Genomic DNA, 20,144 nt, shown 5'->3' on the forward strand with positions numbered 1-20,144 from the left:
TAAAAACAGAAAATAAAATAAAATAAAAAAACATTAAAATGGGACTATAAAGCGAGTAGCAAAATCAGATCAACTTACATGGACAGAAATTTTTTCAAGAATGACTTTAAAATGTTTTCGCAGAAAGATTGCCAGATTTCAGTAACAAGAGGGTTTTAAAGTGTCGTTCCTACTGCACTGCTGAAGTGATTTGTTATTCTGAGCTTATTGTTTTCCTTAACTTAACTTTCTTCGTGTTTTCTTGTATATATATATATATATATATATATATATATATATATATATATATATATATATATATATATATATATATATATATATATAATAATAATAATAATAATAATAATAATAATGGAAACTGTTAAACCATACCAAATTGAAAATAAATAAAACTGTAAATCATGTGGAACTCTTTATTACGATCGACAATCTCTGCAATAATTTTTGAAATATATACATATTATGTCCAATACATTTATAATATTTATAGTTTAAAAATTAGTGTTTATAATTAAATGCATAATTAAACTATTAAAAGTAGACATGATTTTCTTTAGAAAATTTCAGAATCGCAAGTTCTTTTAAGGAACAATTGAATTTAAATTAGTTGAATTGTTAAATTTAGTTGAATATGTGTATAAATATATTTTTTCTTGCTATTAATATGTTTAGAAAATAGTAATTTATTGTTACTTTTCTACATATTTTATTTTTCACTATATAATCATAGAAATATTGTATATTTACGCATCAACAATTGATCGTTGAAGGTCTTTTTGCACTATATTAAAAAAAGGATTTTTCATTTACAAATTTTACTGGTAGTTAAATTTGTTTAGAGGTAATTAGGTTAAATCTTTGTTTCAAGATTTCATTTTAAGTTCTTGTGCCTTATTTTATACTTGTTTTAATGTTATCGTGTTAGTTTGAATGTGAATAAAATAGTCAATACTTAGTATGCATCTTTTACTTTATAGAAAATATGCTAAGTTAAAGTTTGTTTTTACTTTATGTTATATTTAGATAAAAGATTTCAATTTTTAAGACAGCAAATTAAAATTTAGATAATTTAGTATTAAATATAAGAAATAAAAAACTATTACATGTGTAGTTAAATTTTAAAATTGTTGAAAAGATTTTGAAATGCTAAAAAAATATTTAAAAAAATATTTAAAAAAAATATAAAAAATACATTATAATGTAAGTGTTGTCTATTTGAACATACACACTTGATAGCGTCAGAAACAGTAATAACAGCAGCCCTTCAGGATTGTAGGTTAGGGATAGAGAAGCGTACCACAGATTGCATATAACTGATAAAGCAGTTCGAACACGACCTTATGAAGTGGTTGTAAAGTCGAGCTAAGAAAGATGCGTCCAAAATAGAAATAACATGCTGAAGGATAAGTTGAGGCAAAATGTAGATATTTGCGGCTTAGGAGGAAAAATGTATGAAACAGACAGCGATATATAACTATTATTCAATTAACTGCGTATATCAATATTGTATTTATCAAAATGCAGAGGTAAGAACTAAAAATAAAAAAAAAATTAAAAAAACACCAGGACCAATTTATCTAAAGAAAAAAAACAAAAAAAAAACACTACACATGATAAAACTTGCAGAAAAGAAAAACAAAATAAATTTCGAGATACATTTCTAGTTAGTAAGAAAAATATAGCTTTTTTTCTAAATTTTACATTGATTTTCAAAAGTACTTGTGCATAGTCATCGTGTTTTTCCAAAATATTTTTTAAGCTTTTTTGCGTTAAAATTATTTATTATATTTGTAGTCATCAAGGATAAATTTGTAAAGATTTCAAAAACTTATCAATTAATACATAAGAAATTTATTATAAGGATTCAAAAATGCAAATGGAAAACATACATAAACCAAAATAAATATTAAATTAATTTAAAAAAAGGAACACCTCTAAAAACGTGTGTCTAACTAATACTGAAAGTTTCTGCACTAAAATTTGTTCGCCTATCTACGCTAAAAATTTACCGTGCATATAAACTAAGCAGTAGAGTTAACTTTTAATTATAAACATTTAATTTATAAAATAACTATTTCAATAATGGTGAAGTATTAATATATTTATAAAACTTTAATGCATAATTTTCATTAATATAAAAAAACAAGTATTTTAATTAGTGTTATTTGGTTCCATAAAAGATATTTTCTATCTATTTGTAGTTTTTAAACTTCGTACATAGTTCTTTCACGCAAATGCTCATAAAAATAAACTTTATTCAGTTTCGGATTCCCCTAATTAGCTTTTGTTTTGTTATTGTTTACTACGTTTGGAAAATACTAACATTTCCTTAATCTAATTAAATTTTATAAAATCATTTATCTTAATTATTTTGTTTTGAAGTTTTTCGTTAGATAATGAACTTTTAACGCTATGGCTTAGTAAATAGAATATAAAAATGCATTCTTAACTTTATTTTTGATAAGCTCTCTTCATTTTTCCAATTACTCTACATCCTCTGAAGATAAAAATCTCATTTTCAGAAGTATGCATTCATAAACTCTTCCTTCTTTGCTTTTTTATCTCGTTTACAGCTTTGGAGAAACGATTTCATTCTTCTAATCCAAAGAAAAGCGCTTTTTTATGATAAAAATAAAACATGTCCATCATTATTTTCTCTTTTCACGATCTAAATGTAGTACGCTATTTGATCTCTCAGAATTATTCGTATATATATATATATATATATATATATATATATATATATATATATATATATATATATATATATATATATATATATATATATATATATATATATATATATATATATATATATATATATATATATACACACACATAAGGAGACAAAAAAGAGGAATAAAAGAAAAACAGAAAAGAGAGTTAACGAAAAAAATTAAGAAAACGTAATAATAAGTTTTATTCACTGCAACTAAGGTGCCAGTACATACAACCCATAAAATAAAAATAAAACAAGGAAAAGAATATAATTTTAAAGAGAAGTAGAAAAATTATTAATAAATATAAAATAACATGCATACATACATATATATATATATATATATATATATATATATATATATATATATATATATATATATATATATATATATATATATATATATATATATATATATATATATATATATATATATATATATATATATATATATATATATATATATATATATATATATATATATATAATATGGTTTATGCATCAATTACATTTCACATTTTTAGTCAAAAATTGATAAATCCGAGTGTGCGACCAGCATCATTTATAAGACATGCACGAAATAGGTGAAATAAATTTAATTAAAATCAGGCTAAGTAAAATAGTTTGCCTGCAATTCTCATCATTAGAAACCCATGATTAGTTAAATATTGTATTAGTTTCCTTATGTTATTTAAAATAATCGATTTCCAAAAACATTTTCATCATAAATCTAAAATATTCCCCAAACACTTATTGTCAGATCAAAAATAAATGTAACATGTTTGATATTTGTTTGAATCAATAAATTTCTTTTTAAAATACTTACAAGGTAGATTACCGGGATTTTTTTTTACTTACTGTTAATTTGGTTTGGCTTTATTGCGTGGCTTGGTTATTAAAGTGTCATTAGAGCTGTACTAATATTCTATTGCTGGTGGTTTGGTATCAGCTTTAATGACCATCAAAATACAATACTGCCTTATGCACACACTACACTGCAACAGTTTAGATAGATTAGATAGATGGGTATCAGAGAATTTCAAGATAAATTATTGGAATAATATCATCCAGATTGCGGCGTAATAGTTTGATTGGGAAATCTTCGTAGTTACTAAAAATAGTACGTTTAGAATAGAAAGTGGATTTATCATTTATAACTTAAAATATTAGATATTTCTCATTTCATATGTTTTCCATATCATCTGTTTCATGTTTCCTTAAAAATTCATATGTTTTCCATATCATTTGTTTAATGTTTCTTTAAAAATTCATAGGTTTTCCATATCATTTGTTTCATGCTTCCTTAAAAATTCCTATGTTTTCCATATCATTTGTTTCATGTTTCCTTAAAAATTCATATGTTTTCCATATCATTTGTCTAATGTTTCATTAAAACTTCGTATGTTTTCCATATCATTTGTTTCCCATTTATAACTTATTCTTCGGTCATATATTAACTAGCATATTTTAGGTTAGGCTTTCTAATCATTAAGATCGAGTATTAGCACCAGATAATCTGATTATTGGATTAAAAGTTATTTGCTGAGTTCGCTTGTTTTTGAAGCACTATACGTTTTGGGAAGACATTGTTACTTTATACAATACTTATACTACGGCAAAATTTTTTTAACTGATTTTAAGAAACATATTGTAATTGTTTTTCGTGATTTAGCTTAAGCTCTTTTATTGTTTATTTCTTTAAAAAATCCTTCTTTATATACTTCGAAAAAAATCCTTCTTTATATATTCGTACAGTTAAGTGTAGTTTCTCGTCTCCTTGTGATGAGGAATGAGTATCACGTTAGAAATTGATAAGATGCAGAGATTAGTATAAAAAGTCGTCGGTATAAAAGATAAGATAATACTTTTAGTCTGTAGAATTCTAATGCGGCAGGGACTGTAGGTAATCTTGATAAATTTAGAATGTAATCAGGGATTTTCTCTCAGAACTAAATAAAATCGTATAAAAAATTCTTCCTGTTTTTCAAAATGCTTTTTTTTTGTTGAAAAGTGAACTGACTCAATTTTGTTTCCATTCTGTCGAAATTTTTTATATTTAGAAACCTGTTCGATGAAGAAATTTTTGTGAAATTGTATTGGGAGTACAAATTAGTTCGGTCCGTTTTCAAAAGATGGCTCTGGCTGTTATGAATGTTTCATAGTGACAGCTGTTTCGGTGGTTTCAGAGAGGTCAACCATCTGTCAATAATATTCACTTTATATCTCTTTGAGTTTCATACAAAAACCCTGTTTTTTTACTTTGTTGAATATGTCAAAATTTGTGGTAACTAAGCAGCGTTTAGGTTTTTTTTATGTTTCTGCTTTAATTGGAAGAAAACTGCAGCTGAAGCGCATCGAATGCTTGTCGAAGTTTATGTTGACAATGCTGCAACTGATAAATTATGTAGGGAAAGGTTTCGACGTGTCAAGAACGGTTAATGGTGAATGGTGTTGTATATTATGAGCTGCTACAACCTGGCGATTCCATTACGGGTGATCGGTATAGAGGCTACAATTGACTTGTTTGAGTCGTGCATTACGAGAAAAACGGCCGGAAGCGAGCAAAGACATGAGAAAGTTATTCTTCTGCATGATAACAGTCGGCCTCATGTCACAAAAGTCGTAAAAAATTATTTGGAAACGCTCAAGTGGAATATTTTACCGCACCCGCCGTATTCCCCGAACATTGCTCCTTCTGATTACTAGTTGTTCCGACGGATGCAGCAGGTCACCGGTTCACTTCTTTTGCAGAAATCAGAAATTGGCTCCTAATTTGGATCGCCTTAAACGACGAGACATTTTTTCGAGATGTATTTCGAAAATTGCCTGAGAGATGGGAAAAAGTAGTAGCCAGCGATGGACAATACTTTGATTAATCTGTTCATTCATTTTGTTCCGAAATAAATTCATTTTTGACCACAAAAAATGGACTGAACTAATTTGTACATCCAATAGAAAGCATGATTTAAAAAAAAACATTCTAGAATGGGATTTCACGCTTTTTAGTACATATGAAATATACAATTAACTTAGATATTTTCGTAACTTTTGATAAATGTACTCATATTTTTTCTGTAATGGGTAACTAAAACAGTTTAATATAATGAATTTACATTTAATTAGAGGGCATAACACCTAGCTTGCAGCGCTCGCCAGCTCTCGGATACGCTTTTGCATACCTTTCAGATCACTTCGTAACTTGAGTTCAATGACTAATTGTATGATTTAGTCTAACTTTATATGTACGCTGATACTCGTTTTATGAAATTATTAAAATATGAAGCATTTGCTATCTGTGAAACCTTAAATTTATGTAAAGTTATGCTCCAAAAAAAAACTGACCACCCTGAATAACTTTTGATCTAATGATCGGATTCTCACATTCTAGGACTCATATTTATGGTTCGAGGGGCTGACGTCAAATACCATGATCAATTAGTAAAGACGATATTTTAAGTTACGAAACCAGACACAAAAATGTACTTTCTATGAGCAAACGTAGCTTTTTTTTCTCGAAGGATTTAAATTTCTGACCCTTAAAATATAGAGAGTAGCCACAATCTGGGAAATAGGATCCGAACAGTTTAATTTGGACCTCATAATGTTAAATTTATTTTGCGCGTATTTCACCCTATTTCGAAAAATTTTGAAGCGAATCTAAACATTTTTGCGCAAAAATATAAAATTCGTTAAACCAAATGCATTTCCAAGAAAAAAATAACTTTCAGTAAATATTTATTATTTTTGATTAATTTACCTAATTATAGTCAAAAAGATTTTGAATTTTAAGGCATACAATTTTTTGCATCATTTTAAAGTATGTAACTTCACATGGCAAAATACAAAATTTTACCGAAATTGGTCGAATAGTTCCTGAAAAGTCGAACCTTAAATGCACGAATTTTTTGAAGTTCGATTTCTCAAGAATTATCCGCTTGCTTTTGCTCAAACTTTTTACTTTGCCATGCAAGATTACATACTTTAAAATTATGCAAAAAATTGCATTTCAAAATTCTATAAATTATGTAAAAAATTCATTGTGTAAAAAATTATATGCCTTACAATTCAAAATTTTTTCGACTATTATTAAATAAAACAATAAACATTTACTAATAGCTAATTTTTGCGTGGGATTATCTTTGGATAAACGAATTTTATAACTGTGTGCAAAATTTTTTCAATTCGTTTAAAAAGTTCTCTAGATATGGCGAAATACGCGAGAAATAAAATTAACCGTATTAGGTCCAAACTTTGGACCGCTCTCCTGATCAAACTATAGAACCATATTTCCCAAATTGCGGCTACCCCATATATATTTTGGGTCAGAAATCCCAATCCGGTAAAAAAAGTATGTTTATTCAGATAAAGTACATTTTTGTGCTTGATTTCGTAACTTAAAATATCGTTACCACTAATTAATTAGCATATTTAAGTCTAGTCTCTCAAACCATTAAGATTGAGTCACGAAACCTGAAGATCAAACCTCAATTATTAGATCAAAAGTTATTCAGGGTGGTCCGTGCTTTTTGGCGCACTGTACATTTCTGCAATTTTACGTGGACTTTAAAAACTGATTAGCACTGTACTCAAATTAGTATATTAAGTATTATCTAATAGAACAACGCCTGTAGTTCTTATTACAACAATTATTTATGCACCATTGGCATCCATAATAGTTTGACAATATTTTACGATTTCCCCGAAGCGGAAAAGTACCTTCATTTCTCTAATAAAAATATCCAAGTGTGTAATGTATAAAAAAAATATAAAAAAAAGTTAAGAAAACAAATAAAAAAGAATTAAAACAAATTTTTTTTATTTAAATTAGATTAGAATTTCAGCAAGATTATTCAACATAAGTTGCATAAAAGTGGGCTATTCTGAAAATTTGCATGCATGATTGTAAATTTTTAATCAGTTGAAAGTTACAACAGCTATTAAATCGAATTCAATAATGAATTAAAATATATCACCGAAGAAAAAAAAGGCTTAAAGTTTCATTTATGGTAATTAAAAAGACAAAAAGATGCGTAAATTTGAAATAATTTAGATCTTGTTTTCTTCGGCTTTTTTTTCCCTTGATGCTTTTTTTCCTTGTTTTTATGATTATGAATAATTCTGGTAAAATTACCATACAGTAAGGTACTTACATTTCTGGTAAAATATACAATAATTCTAGTTAATAAAACCAAAATACATGGTATGTTAACCATTCATTTGGTAATTTTTCTTTTGTTATGGTAATGGTTAACCGGAAATTTCGGTTTTAGAAGTATTTTTCTGATTATGACACATTTAGTAAAAGTGCAAAATTGAAAAATAAATGTAACTAAGTAAATGGTTTTCGTACCATGCTGTATGGTATTGTACTAAAAATAGCTAAAATTTTCTTCAGAACTATCATTTATTTTATCATTCATCTGGTAATTTGAACCTTTCGATGTCGATGCCTTTTACCAAATATTAGATTAGTAATAGACCTTATTACCATCTTTTTTTTATTTTTATGATTTATTTAAATAGTCGGTAAATTTAAATGTTTTATAACAAATAGGTGACGGTTAATCATTTATTTATACATATATCTCAATTGTAACAGAAGAGAAAGGGGCCTAAATAATGCTTTCAAGTGTTCGAAAAACACGACACTCTGATAGATCCAGGTATGATGTCTGTTTCATGCTTCTTATGTGGGGAGTATTGGGATCAGCTTATTTATTCACTAACAAATGTAGGTTTTTTTTAATGAAAATACAAAAAATTGACTTAAAAGCTCTATTTAATTTGAAACTCAAATAGCACCATGTATAGCGAGAACAAAAAAAGAAAAAAAAACGGATCACTTTGAATAATTTTTAATCTGATAACCGGATCTTCACGTTCTAGGAATCAACCCCAATTGTTCTCAAATATGCTAATTCATTAGAGCAGATGATGTTTGAAGTCACAAAGTCAGACACAAAAACTTCCTTCCTCTTAACAAACATACTCTATCTTCGACTGATTCGAAATTTTGACCCTCGAAATACAGAGGGTAGCCGCAATTTGGGCTATATGGTACCAATAGTTTGGTCTAGAGAATGGTCGAAAGTTTGGACCCTTTAATGTTAATTTTTTCTTGCGTATTTTGCTTTATCTCGCGAACTTTTTGTGCGAATCAAACAATTTTTGCACACAATTATAAAATTTGCTTATGATAAAATAATTTTAAGCAAAAAACAACTTTGAGTAGATATTTATCATTTTTTAATATTTTAGTTAATGATAATCGAAAAAAATTTGAACTGTGAAGTATACAATTTTTACATAATTTTAAAGTATGTAATTTTGCATGGTAAAGTACAAAATTATGATCACGGTTGATCTAATAGCTTCTGAGAAAGCAAAGTTTGAAAAATTCTTATTTTTATAATCGTAATGTATTGCCCAGCTTTGTATGAATATGGTAATACACTTTTTGAAATAAAGCTCATATTGCTCACAAAATACGAAACGTATTGGGCAATTCCATGAAAAGGGGGAAAAGCATTGGAAAATTCAAATAAGAATAATGTTATTATTTTGGATGTTTTCTGAATTAGAAAGGTTTGAAGTTTGATAATTTATCATAATTTTGTTTGAGAATTTAGTTTTTTAGTATTGGCAACCCATTGAACATTGGCATTTGCTTGTTCTGATTTGGGTGAAGAACATGGTCAGATTTTGAAAATCAGTAAGTTAGCATTATTTTCAATTCAAAATGTTCCAAAGACAAAATATTGCTTATTACACTTAATAGAAATATTGTGCAGTGTAAAAATAAGTTTTTGTTGTTAAATTCACTTAATTATATAAATTTCAAATAAACATTATTGCATGTAACGTAAGTTACCAAAAACTAGGAAAAGTTTTTATGTGTAAAAAAGATCAAGTGATACAAAAGTAAGAATAATATTTTTTCTTTCTTAGAGGCTAACACTAAATAAGCAGCAATAGTTTTCTTTTAAAATATTATTTATTTATTGTTTTGTGCACTATTTAATATGTGTAACGTAAGTTACTGGCATGCATGTAATGTAAGTTACCAATGTAAAATGAGTCTATTTCTCTTGAAAATTGGCATATAAACTAAATAAGGTGTATCCAGTTACAATACCAAAGTTTAAATAAATGAACACTCACACTTACTTAAGATATTAAATTTATTGAAAATATTTGCATTAACTCATTTAATTGGGTGTTGGCATTCATATGTTTTCGAAATTGGACGAAATCTCTCGACAAGCACCAGGAGTTATGGATGTGATTATAATTGGAAATGCTAATGGTGGTGAAAAGAAAGCACAAGCAAGGCATCTTCATCATTCAGTTCGAGAAATGCACTAAATGTTTATGGAAAAAATCCAGAATGCAAAATTGGAAAATCTAAGTTCTTTGATCTCCGTCCAAAGCATGTCTTGCTTAGTATCAAACTCCCAAGAAATGTTTGTCTTTGTAAGTATCACGAAAACTTCGGATTGGCTACTGAAGCCTTCAGCAAATTCTATAATGTTCCATCTTTCGAAATTCTTCAGATATTTAATTTTATGCTCAGAAAAAAACAGATAAGTGCTGGTCCGGAGAATGTGAAACTTGTTCTCATCAACTTGAAGATTCACAAAACAAAATAACCCAAAAATAAAACCTAAATGATTTGAATTGTTATGTATGGAAGGAAGATGATGCTGGCCGACTGAAAAAATTTTTAGAAGAAGGAAATTCAGAATATTTGTCTGAACACATAAAGAGCATGAAGCCACAGTTTCGAAACCATGTTGAAATCAATCGCTTGCTTACAGAAGAACAGAAGTCAAGTCCTAGCTGCGACGTTACCATCATTCGATAAGGACACTTCAATTATTCAAATAGATTTCGCAGAAAATTATTCATGTGCAAAGCAAGTCAGTATTTTCACCATATCAGCATGGCACTCCGGAAAGCATCATTCTATGGCCTTCATAAGTAATGATTTAGATCACACTAAAGAAATGGTAGTGCCATATATGGATTGCATTTAGGAAACTTTGCCACTGGATATCAAAAATGTTTACATCTAGTCAGATGGGCCAAGCAGCCTGTTCAAGAATCGATATATAGTTTCGGTCTTATCTGTTCTAGAGCTTCATCGTGGGAAAAATTGATGTGGAATTATTTAGCCACGTCACACGGCAAAGGTCCTGTTGATGGGACAGGTGGATCTATTGAAAGGAGTGTGAGAAATGTCGTATTGAGAGGAAAACATATTGTCATCAATGCCTCTGAGTTTGCGGCAGCAACACAAGAGCATTCAACAAAAATAAATGTGGTAGAAATCACACCAGAAGATATTAAGAAGTGTCAGCAAAAGTTACATCTTTCTGGTCTATTCTCAAAAGCTCCACAGATTAAAAGCATTAAGCAGATCCACCATTTAAAAGTACAAGAAGGCATACCAGAAGGGTTTCTTAGTGAAAGATGTTGAAAAACAAGATGATGAATCCAAGATAAAAGCTGGGGATTGGTATACGATTAGATACGAGGACATCCTGGTGTGGTAATGTCTGTTGAAGAGCAAGAATTTAAAGTCAATGTAATGGCTGCTGTGGGAATCTATTGGAAATAGCTAGAAAAAAGAGATGGAATATTTTGCCAGAAAGAGAACATGGTGAAAAGAATTGAATTCCCTGTACTAGTTAATAATAAAGGACATTATAAGTTTGCATAGTAATGCGTGAATCAAGTGTGTAAATCAAAAATTTCCTCATGCACACTTTTTCTCCCTTGCACTATACTGTTTAAATATCCTAATTTGCATTTGTACATTATTGGAATAAAAGTTTGATACAAAGTGAATTTCGTAACGTAAGTTACTGTAACGTAAGTTACCCGTTTAAAAAATTATATTTAATTTAACTTTAGAAATAAAATTTTAAATCTAGGCATAAGAAATATTTAAACATGTCAGAAAAATGATACATATAATCTTAATTAATTAACATTTGTATAAGAACAGAATTTTGCCTTCAAGCATATTGCAAATTTTTGCGATTCCCTTTTTGGTAACGTAAGTTACCACACTAATTTTAGGTTTTTACACTGTTTAAAATGAAAAATATTAATTATTTTAATTAGAGTCCTTTTGGTTTTGATTGTAATTTTAAGAAATCACTTTATTTCAATATGTATATTAGTATTATTTGTTTGTTTCTAAGTTCTCAATGCAATAAAACTTCTGTGAATGTAACGTAAGTTACCGTGGAATAGCCCTATTCAATTTTAATATCTATGAATTTTAATCATATCTCTGATTTTTAATCGTACCTTTCCTTATCGGCTGTGTGTAAAAATATTTATAACTACAGCTCCTGTTTTGATATGCTAGGTACCTTATACTATCATAGGACTAGTAAGTAACTTTTACCATGATTAATTAAGTATTCCTGCCACCAATAATGTTTTGGCGATATTTTTACAGCGCCGTACATATATTTATTTCGCAAAAAGTTTAAGAATTAAATAATACAAGAAAAGAAAGTAAAAAGCATTAAAACAAAAATTTAACTAAAATTTAATTAAAATATAAATTTGATTAAAAATTACACAACGTGACTGAACATAGTTAAAATTAAATGAGCTATTATGAAAATTTACAGAAACAATTGTAAATTTGCGTGTTTGAAAATACAACACGAATGAAATTAAATTAAATAATGAATAAAATGACCTCTCTCTAGAAAGATATGGCTCAAAGCTTCGTTTATGCTAAATAAAAATGGCATTTCTGAATAGGAATAATTTGCGTTCAAATCCATTGTCGGTTTATTTTACCTAATAAATATTGTTATTTAATTCAAGCTTTTTTTACTTATCAGATATTGTTTTAGTTTCCCTGCTTAGAACTGCTCACTGGCTTAATATTTCATTTTTCAATTCTTCTATACCAAAGCAAAAAGACATTTCATTGTTTTTTTTTTATCAATCTACATATATGCGTATTAATGTTTTAAATGATAATAATATAAGTGAGCATTTAGAGTTTTGTACAAAAATAAAGATTTCTGTACTTTATAAAATTTTTTTTTTCTACTACGCTATGATCAAAGGATAGAATATAACAGGCAGAACAAAGTAATGTATGAGGATTTTATTATTGTGTAGATAGAATCATACATACAAAGAGTTCTTACTACAAAACTTTTTAAATAAAACAGATATTCTTCCCATTAATGACTACTTGATCATTCCTGATTCGGGTATGAGGAATTAAATTTAATCCTTAAGATATAGATTTTTTTAAACGACATTTTAAATCCTTTCTTTGTCGAAGTGTACAAGTTTAAGAACGTTTCATATAACTGGGGGTGGCATCACATGAATGTTGCAACAAATTTCTAAGGGAATTGAGGCATATCATCAGGATTAAAATTGCATAGGAACTCATTCCCGGAAATGTTGTACGCAGCTAGGGGAGCTTTTCCATTATGACCTGTTCAGAAGTACATGAAGAAACAATTCTTAAAACGAAAGCGCCCCTAGTGGTCAATGACGATATTTCTAGGCATGGGTTCCTGAGCAATTTTACTCCTCGGGATGTGCTCTAACTCCTCTAGAAAATCCTCTCCAAGACGTTGTGGTACATTTATGTCACCCTCTGTAATATGTAACGTTTTTAAACTTGTACATTTTGACAAAAAAAAATAGACCGGAAATGTGATTTTAAAAAAAAAATTGAAGTTTGGAGAGAGATACTGATTGCAGATTTGAAAACAACGAGTTAAAAATATCTAAGATCTAATAAAAAAATTCATGCAACAAAAAAAAAAAAAAAATTGCAGATACGAGTATATGCGCAGATTTTGAATATTTCACTTTTTGAAATAAATCCTTAATTATCAACAAGTATTTAAGCAATTTTGCTGATCGAAAGATTATAAGAATTTAAAATTAAAACCTCAAAACAGTTTAAAATAATTCACTCTTTGAAACTTGTCACAAAAATAAAATAAATTTCATGTCCCCACATTTTAAAAAAAATTTAAAATTCAGTCTTTGAATTATTTAATAATAAATTTTAAAAGTGTTGAGCTTTAAATAACTCTTTGATTTTTTTTCGGTATTAGATATTAGTATTTCATAACTGAAATACTAATAAGTTGTACTAATACTAATACTTTCATAACTGAAAACATTATAATTTGATTAAGGGCAGTAAGTTATAGAGACTTATACAATATGCGTATTTTATTTACATATGCGTGGTTTATGCGTATACTAATTCTATAGATTCACAAAAGCATTTTTCCTCTGTTCAAAGTACACAAAAAAAGTACTCTAGAATATATAAACTACCGCATATATCAGTATATAAACTACGGAATTTTTGACTTGTTTCAATCAAATAAAATTTGACTTAGTTTTGACTGACATCTTATTTAGAGTAGTTTTTAATAACTACTCTGAATACATAGATTTCGAATTCTTGTTAAAAATAAACTCGAAAGTGTCTATTACAGGTATATTTAATAATGTTTAAGCCAGGAAAAAAACATAATCGATACAAAATCAATCGAATTACAAATGAGAAAAGGGAATCAAAAGAACCACGTACAGTTTGATTCCCTGTTGAAAGTGTTTCAAATATTTTCCTGTAAATATTCCCTCTTTTTTTATCTGCAATCAAATAAGTTGTGATGTTTCAAGTCCCATTAGATTTTCATAGCACGTTTTAGCCCTGCTTAAATTTTAATTCGTGACTCTTAATGTGTGTGTGTTTTTAAAAAAAAATTTTAAGTGCAAATTACGGGTAGAGGAGAGTCGGGTAGCCCCGCCCACTGTCAATTTCATATGTATAGAATACTTTTTCAAGTCAATCGGCCATCGGACATTAATTGTTATATTAAAAAAGATTATTTTCAAAGTTTCAAGTATTTATGCAGCTGGTAACATGGTAAACGATAGTTTTGAAAATATGTTGAATACAGTAGTCATGAAATTAAGAAAAATTGGTTGAATGTTTCGATTAAACTTCATTTTAATACTAAAATAATTTTTTCTATACATACAGCATTATGTAGTCTTAAGTTTAATTTGTACAAAGAAAGAAGTTTATATGTGAAAAATTGTTCGAGTATTTACAAATTTACAAAAAAATTGGATTTCGGGTAGCTCACATGAATGTCGGGTATCACCGCCCAATTTTATTTCATCGATAAATGTACGGTTGCAAAGATTATTATTTTATTGCTTCAAATTTGAATGTCATATGTATTTTTAACAACAAATATTGTTTTTATGAAATGATTGTTATTAAATGATAGAATTCACTAAAAGTATATAAATATGTAATAAATGAAATAATTTTGTGATAAAAATGATAAACGAGGTTTATCTATTGTCAATACATTGGTCATTTTCTTTTACACCTGTAAAAACAGTCAAAAAACATAATTTGTGTAACTGGGTGGGGCTACCCGACACATTTTGAAAAGAGCTGAAAAACATGTTTTTTTAAATTTCTATTTTTTTAAGTTAAACTATTCTTTTTTTGGTTTGTTCTTTTTGCATTATTTAATTAGATGATAAAACAATAGAAACATACAAAAATATTGATTATTACTGAATATTATACAGAAATATAAGCACTACTCCTTAAGTGGGCAGGGCTACCCGACTCTCCCCTATATATTACGGAACTCTCTAAATGCGAATTATATAAAAAATACCGTAAGTAATAAACTCAAATTACTTCAATTTTATTTAATAAGTAAAGAAAAGAATCATATAAAAATGAAAGCAACTTAGATAAAAACGAGCATGCCTTTTTGTACCCTGTATTAAGTAGGGATTATACACCCCATTTACTAATGGCAATTGATTAGTCAACTGCATAGCAAAACTTTTAAACTTAACTTGAGACTTTACTAGAAATAAAACTCGGCTCTGGCCTTGAAAAAGAATCTAACATAAATAATGACACGAGTTCACATCTTTAATATTGCGTCTCAAGTATCCAGACAAATTCAGAACTTCACCAAATCTTGAATGATATTTTATGACATATTCCACCAAAGAGATTTTCCAGGAAAAAAAATCATGGTTTCTCAATGAAGAAAAAGAACTTATGAGCTTTTAAAGGAAACTGGGAAAAGGTTGTCCAGGGCAACGAAGGTACTTACCTGTTGCTGTGGGGGGAATGCCAGGGCGGCACTGGCTTCGCGCATGTGTAGTAGCCTCTTCTTTCGTCGATCTTGTGAAGGGCGCCGAGGGGGCGAATAGAGGATCATCCTTTCCTTGCGGTTCCTGGAATAATATTTGCAGATGATAGCTGACAGAGCGATGACTAGAGCGAGTCCAACACCAGTTGCTGCTCCTAATATATCTGGAGGAAGTGAACTGAAAGGGGGAAAAAAAAGAATTTTTAGAAAATTTAATCATGAAAAAGAACTTTTATGAGCAAAAGTAGACGCATTTGTTTGTTAGCTTTTAATTTAGCCAAGTCAAAATAAATAAATCCTTTTTTTCTTCACATTAAAACTTTTTTTTATACCGTACATTTCGTTAAGGATATCAAAGGTTAAAAGTTAAGATCTTCAAGAGAAAAGGTTAAAAATTTTGAAACTAATAAAAAGTTATCTTGTTTTTAATTTTATTAATTTCTAAAAATATAACAGTATATTAGTAATATAAAAGTATATATCGAGTAAATATAAAAGTATACCGAGTAATCGCCTACATTCAGAAAAGTTTTAGACAACAAGAAATATCTAATGTTACGTTTTACTAGGAGATTCAAACCCCTGCTCACTTCGCTCACTAACCTCCGAGATTATTTCTCTTAAATTATTGTTTTCTTCTACTAAAAAGTAAGTAATTTCCACAAATAATATTATGTCAACAAAATATAAAATTATTGAAAGTTTTCATAAGAATATTTTCTGGATATGTTATTCCACTACCAGGTTTTGAAAAATAATTATCTGAACTTGTAAAAGAAATTTAACCTAAGGAATACAGATTGTGTGAAATAACCAGAAGAAATAAATGATAAATAATTTTACTCGTTAATGAGAATTATCACAGTTCAAATATGGTACTTATCTCTCGTCTTTTAAGTTTTATTTTATTTTTAAAAATTTAAATGAAAATGTTATTTCTCGTTTCTTTCTTTTTTGTAACTTATTATATCAAGTCAAGCTCGAACTTTTAGAATAAAAGGTCACGTGGGAGAAATATCAATTTTTGTTCAACAATGGATAAATAGACAGTATTTAAAGCTAAAAACTGAGAAACCTTTTAGAAAAGAAAAAGCAATTGAAAAAAAAAGAAACTTGAGTTAAATTAACAAATAAAATTGTCTTTATCAACTAATACAATAATGCATTTCAGCGGGCAGTAGATCAGACGGCAGGATATTTTTTACTACAAGTTTAACAGTTATTAATTCTCAAACTAACTATTGAATGTTAATTTTTTATTTCATCGTACTCCATGTACTTATTTTTGCAATTCTTCGTATATTTGAGATTCCAAGTCTAAAATTTTTTATGACTCTAAACAAAATTTAACGCAAAGTTGAACATCCAAAAGAGTGAAGATAGCGGCAAATACGATTTTTTTAATGTTGAAAGATATTAAATTATGATTTAGATTTTTAAATTTATTTGGACAAAGAGGAATTAATTGTTTTAAAGATTTGCTTTTTGCAGTAGGATGTAGATATTTTCAAAGCAAAAATGCTATAGTGTGAATCGTTTTTGACTACAAGAAATACTTAATGTTACGTGTAAGCGATTTAATAAATTAGGTAAAATTACTATTGTTTTGAATTTCTAAATTTATTAGTTCATAGGGGTAATTAATTGACTTAAATAAAGTTTTGGGAGTATTTTTTTCCAGATACTTTCAGAACCTTATACAAAAATATTATATTCCAAAGAAATTTAAGAAAACAAGAAATACTTGATGTTTCTTTTAAATGATAGTATAAATTAGATTAAATTACCGTTGATTTGAATTTCTAAATTAAGTAGTGCATTAGGTGTAATCAGTAGTTTCAGATTTGTTTGGGCAAGATTTTTTCAGAATCTAATATCGAAATACTAAGTTCCGAAAGAAAACAAGAAATGCTTATGTTACTTCTTTACGATTTTATAATATAGGTGAAATTGCTAATTTGATTTCTGAATTAGAAAACGGCTTGAAAAGTAAGTTATTTTATTTATTATTATTATTTTTTTGCAGAAAATTGCTAAATCTGAACATAAATTTTTAAAAGATAGCGTGATCAATTTGTTTTTGAATATGTCATGAAAAGCATTATAATATCGTATATATTTATGAAAATGTTCAATGCTGGTACTCTAAAATTTGAATCTAAGACAAGTTACAATATAAGAGACAAGAAATAAAAAAAATACATACATATGGGTTAGTTTTTTTAGCAGTAGATAAGCAGAGTAATATGTTTTTGTAATCTACATACTTAGTGCGCACTTTTGTTTGCATCATACACATTTCTCATATATTTGTAAACAAATGTATTGAGAATAAACATATCTATGATCATAATTTTAAGAAACTTTTGGTATATCTTAATGTATTATTTCTTGTTTTGAGCTCTATTTTTAGAAAAAGAAACCTCGACTAAAGTACTGAGAATCTGATTTTTTTTTTAAATTTTCTTTTCAAATATTGCGTTTTTTTCTCATATTCTAATTATTTACATCATCTTTTTTTTTATAACAAGATTCACTCCTTTTTCTCCAAATTGCGTTCTTTTTTTTTTTTTTTTTTTTTTTTTAAGTTTTTAATTATATTTATAGTTGCGGATAAAAATGACTTTTTCGTTTTTAAAAATCATAGATTTAAATGTTTTACAAATTCTTATATAATTATAAAAATAAATTCGCATTCAATTATTTTTTAATGAAACCATTATTAATTTGAAAGTTATAAAAATTTAATGAAATATTTTTTGACAAATAAAGCACAAATCGTAACCGTTTTGGATATTATTGGTCGCAGCTACTTTTATGATAAAAACACATGACTGGAAATGAAAAGAGGTATGATGTTCATATACGCAATTTCAAAAAATGAGAGAGTATTTTTTAATTTTATTAAGTATACTATTTAAAAGCTCGAAAACTAATATTCATTTTTATATTTTTCTAACTTTCTATTACTTACATACTCTCTGAATACATTTGCCAATTGTTGTAACTTTTATTTTGCAATTATTATTGTTTAAAATACATACATTTGTATATTTGTATATAAATGTTGCATTCATATTATTAAATAGAATGTATGATCTTGTATTTCATTTCAATGTTGCATGCATAATTCAGTGAGTAGATGAAAAATTATGCTTACGGTAATCGTAGAGTAAATTTTTTTAGTGCAATATAAGTTTAGTCAACATCTCAATTGTTTTTAGTTTAGTCATAATATTTAAAAGTATATTTTTTAGAGTTAGCAGTGCTAATAAAAACAAGATGTCCGGTAAATATATTAAGGATGAAAAAAAAATTATATCATTCATTTTTCAAAATGTTATTACACTAATTTCTCCTTTTTTTAAAAATTACAAAAAGTTTAGGTTTAACAGAATTTTTTTAACAAACTACTTCAGAAAATTTAAATTTTTCAAGAGATTTAAGAAATAATTTTTTAAAACATTTTAAAACTTAAGATTCATAAATTATATTTTACAACACATGCTCTACAACTTGAGTAATTTACAACTTAGACTTGGGATTAGCGAATTATATTTTATAAGAATAAACTATATTTTTTATCAAAAATAAGGAAAGCAGTTTAAATTAAATGCATTTATCAATGATAATATCATGATATAAGAAGAACTAGCGGCTGAACTAAAGACTGTCGATTATAAATCAATTATAGATAATCAAGTTTTAAAATGATAATAATTTCCTTAGCTTTTTATTTTTTTAACTAATTAGTTTTCTGTTGAAAGTTTTATAAATGAATAAGTTTTCTTCACCCTATTTCAAAGATGAATTAGTGTCAAAAAACATTTATAACCTACAAGCTCCTTTAAGTTGTTTTTTCTTGCAGATGGCGCCATCTATGAATCAACTCATGCATTTTACAACTTTTTTCAACTCGTGGGCAAGAGAATGCTTTTTTATTAATTCTGTAATTTGTGTCAAAATATTAGTTGAATATTCTTCTTTAACAAATTTTTTGAGATATTTTTGTATTAAAAGCATTCTTTTTCATTATTAAAATTTTCCTTTTTATTATTTGTAAACGTAGTGAATGAAAGCAATATATAATGGTAGATATAATTAAATTAGTGATAAGAAAAAAAGATAATATTCATTACCAATTTTAAAAAAAACTGCTACCTATTTAATTTTAAGATTTTATACCGAAGTTTTAATAAAAATTTATATTATGA

At 27.3% G+C, this 20,144-nt stretch overlaps 1 protein-coding gene across 1 annotated transcript in view; it reads right to left on the reverse strand.

Moving 5' to 3' along the window:
• The window catches only part of LOC107453852 (synaptotagmin-5-like), a 184,587-nt gene that overhangs the window by 47,981 nt on the left and 116,462 nt on the right, over positions 1 to 20,144 (reverse strand). Inside the window, exon 3 of the mRNA XM_087167735.1 lies at positions 15,892 to 16,108. Coding sequence (XP_087023861.1) covers positions 15,892 to 16,108 — 217 coding nt within the window. The remainder of the gene's footprint in view (positions 1 to 15,891; positions 16,109 to 20,144) is intronic.

This window comes from Parasteatoda tepidariorum, chromosome 1 (assembly GCF_982258835.1).
Source record: "Parasteatoda tepidariorum strain Cologne lab strain chromosome 1, Ptep-v5.0, whole genome shotgun sequence".
Classification (NCBI taxonomy): domain Eukaryota; kingdom Metazoa; phylum Arthropoda; class Arachnida; order Araneae; family Theridiidae; genus Parasteatoda; species Parasteatoda tepidariorum.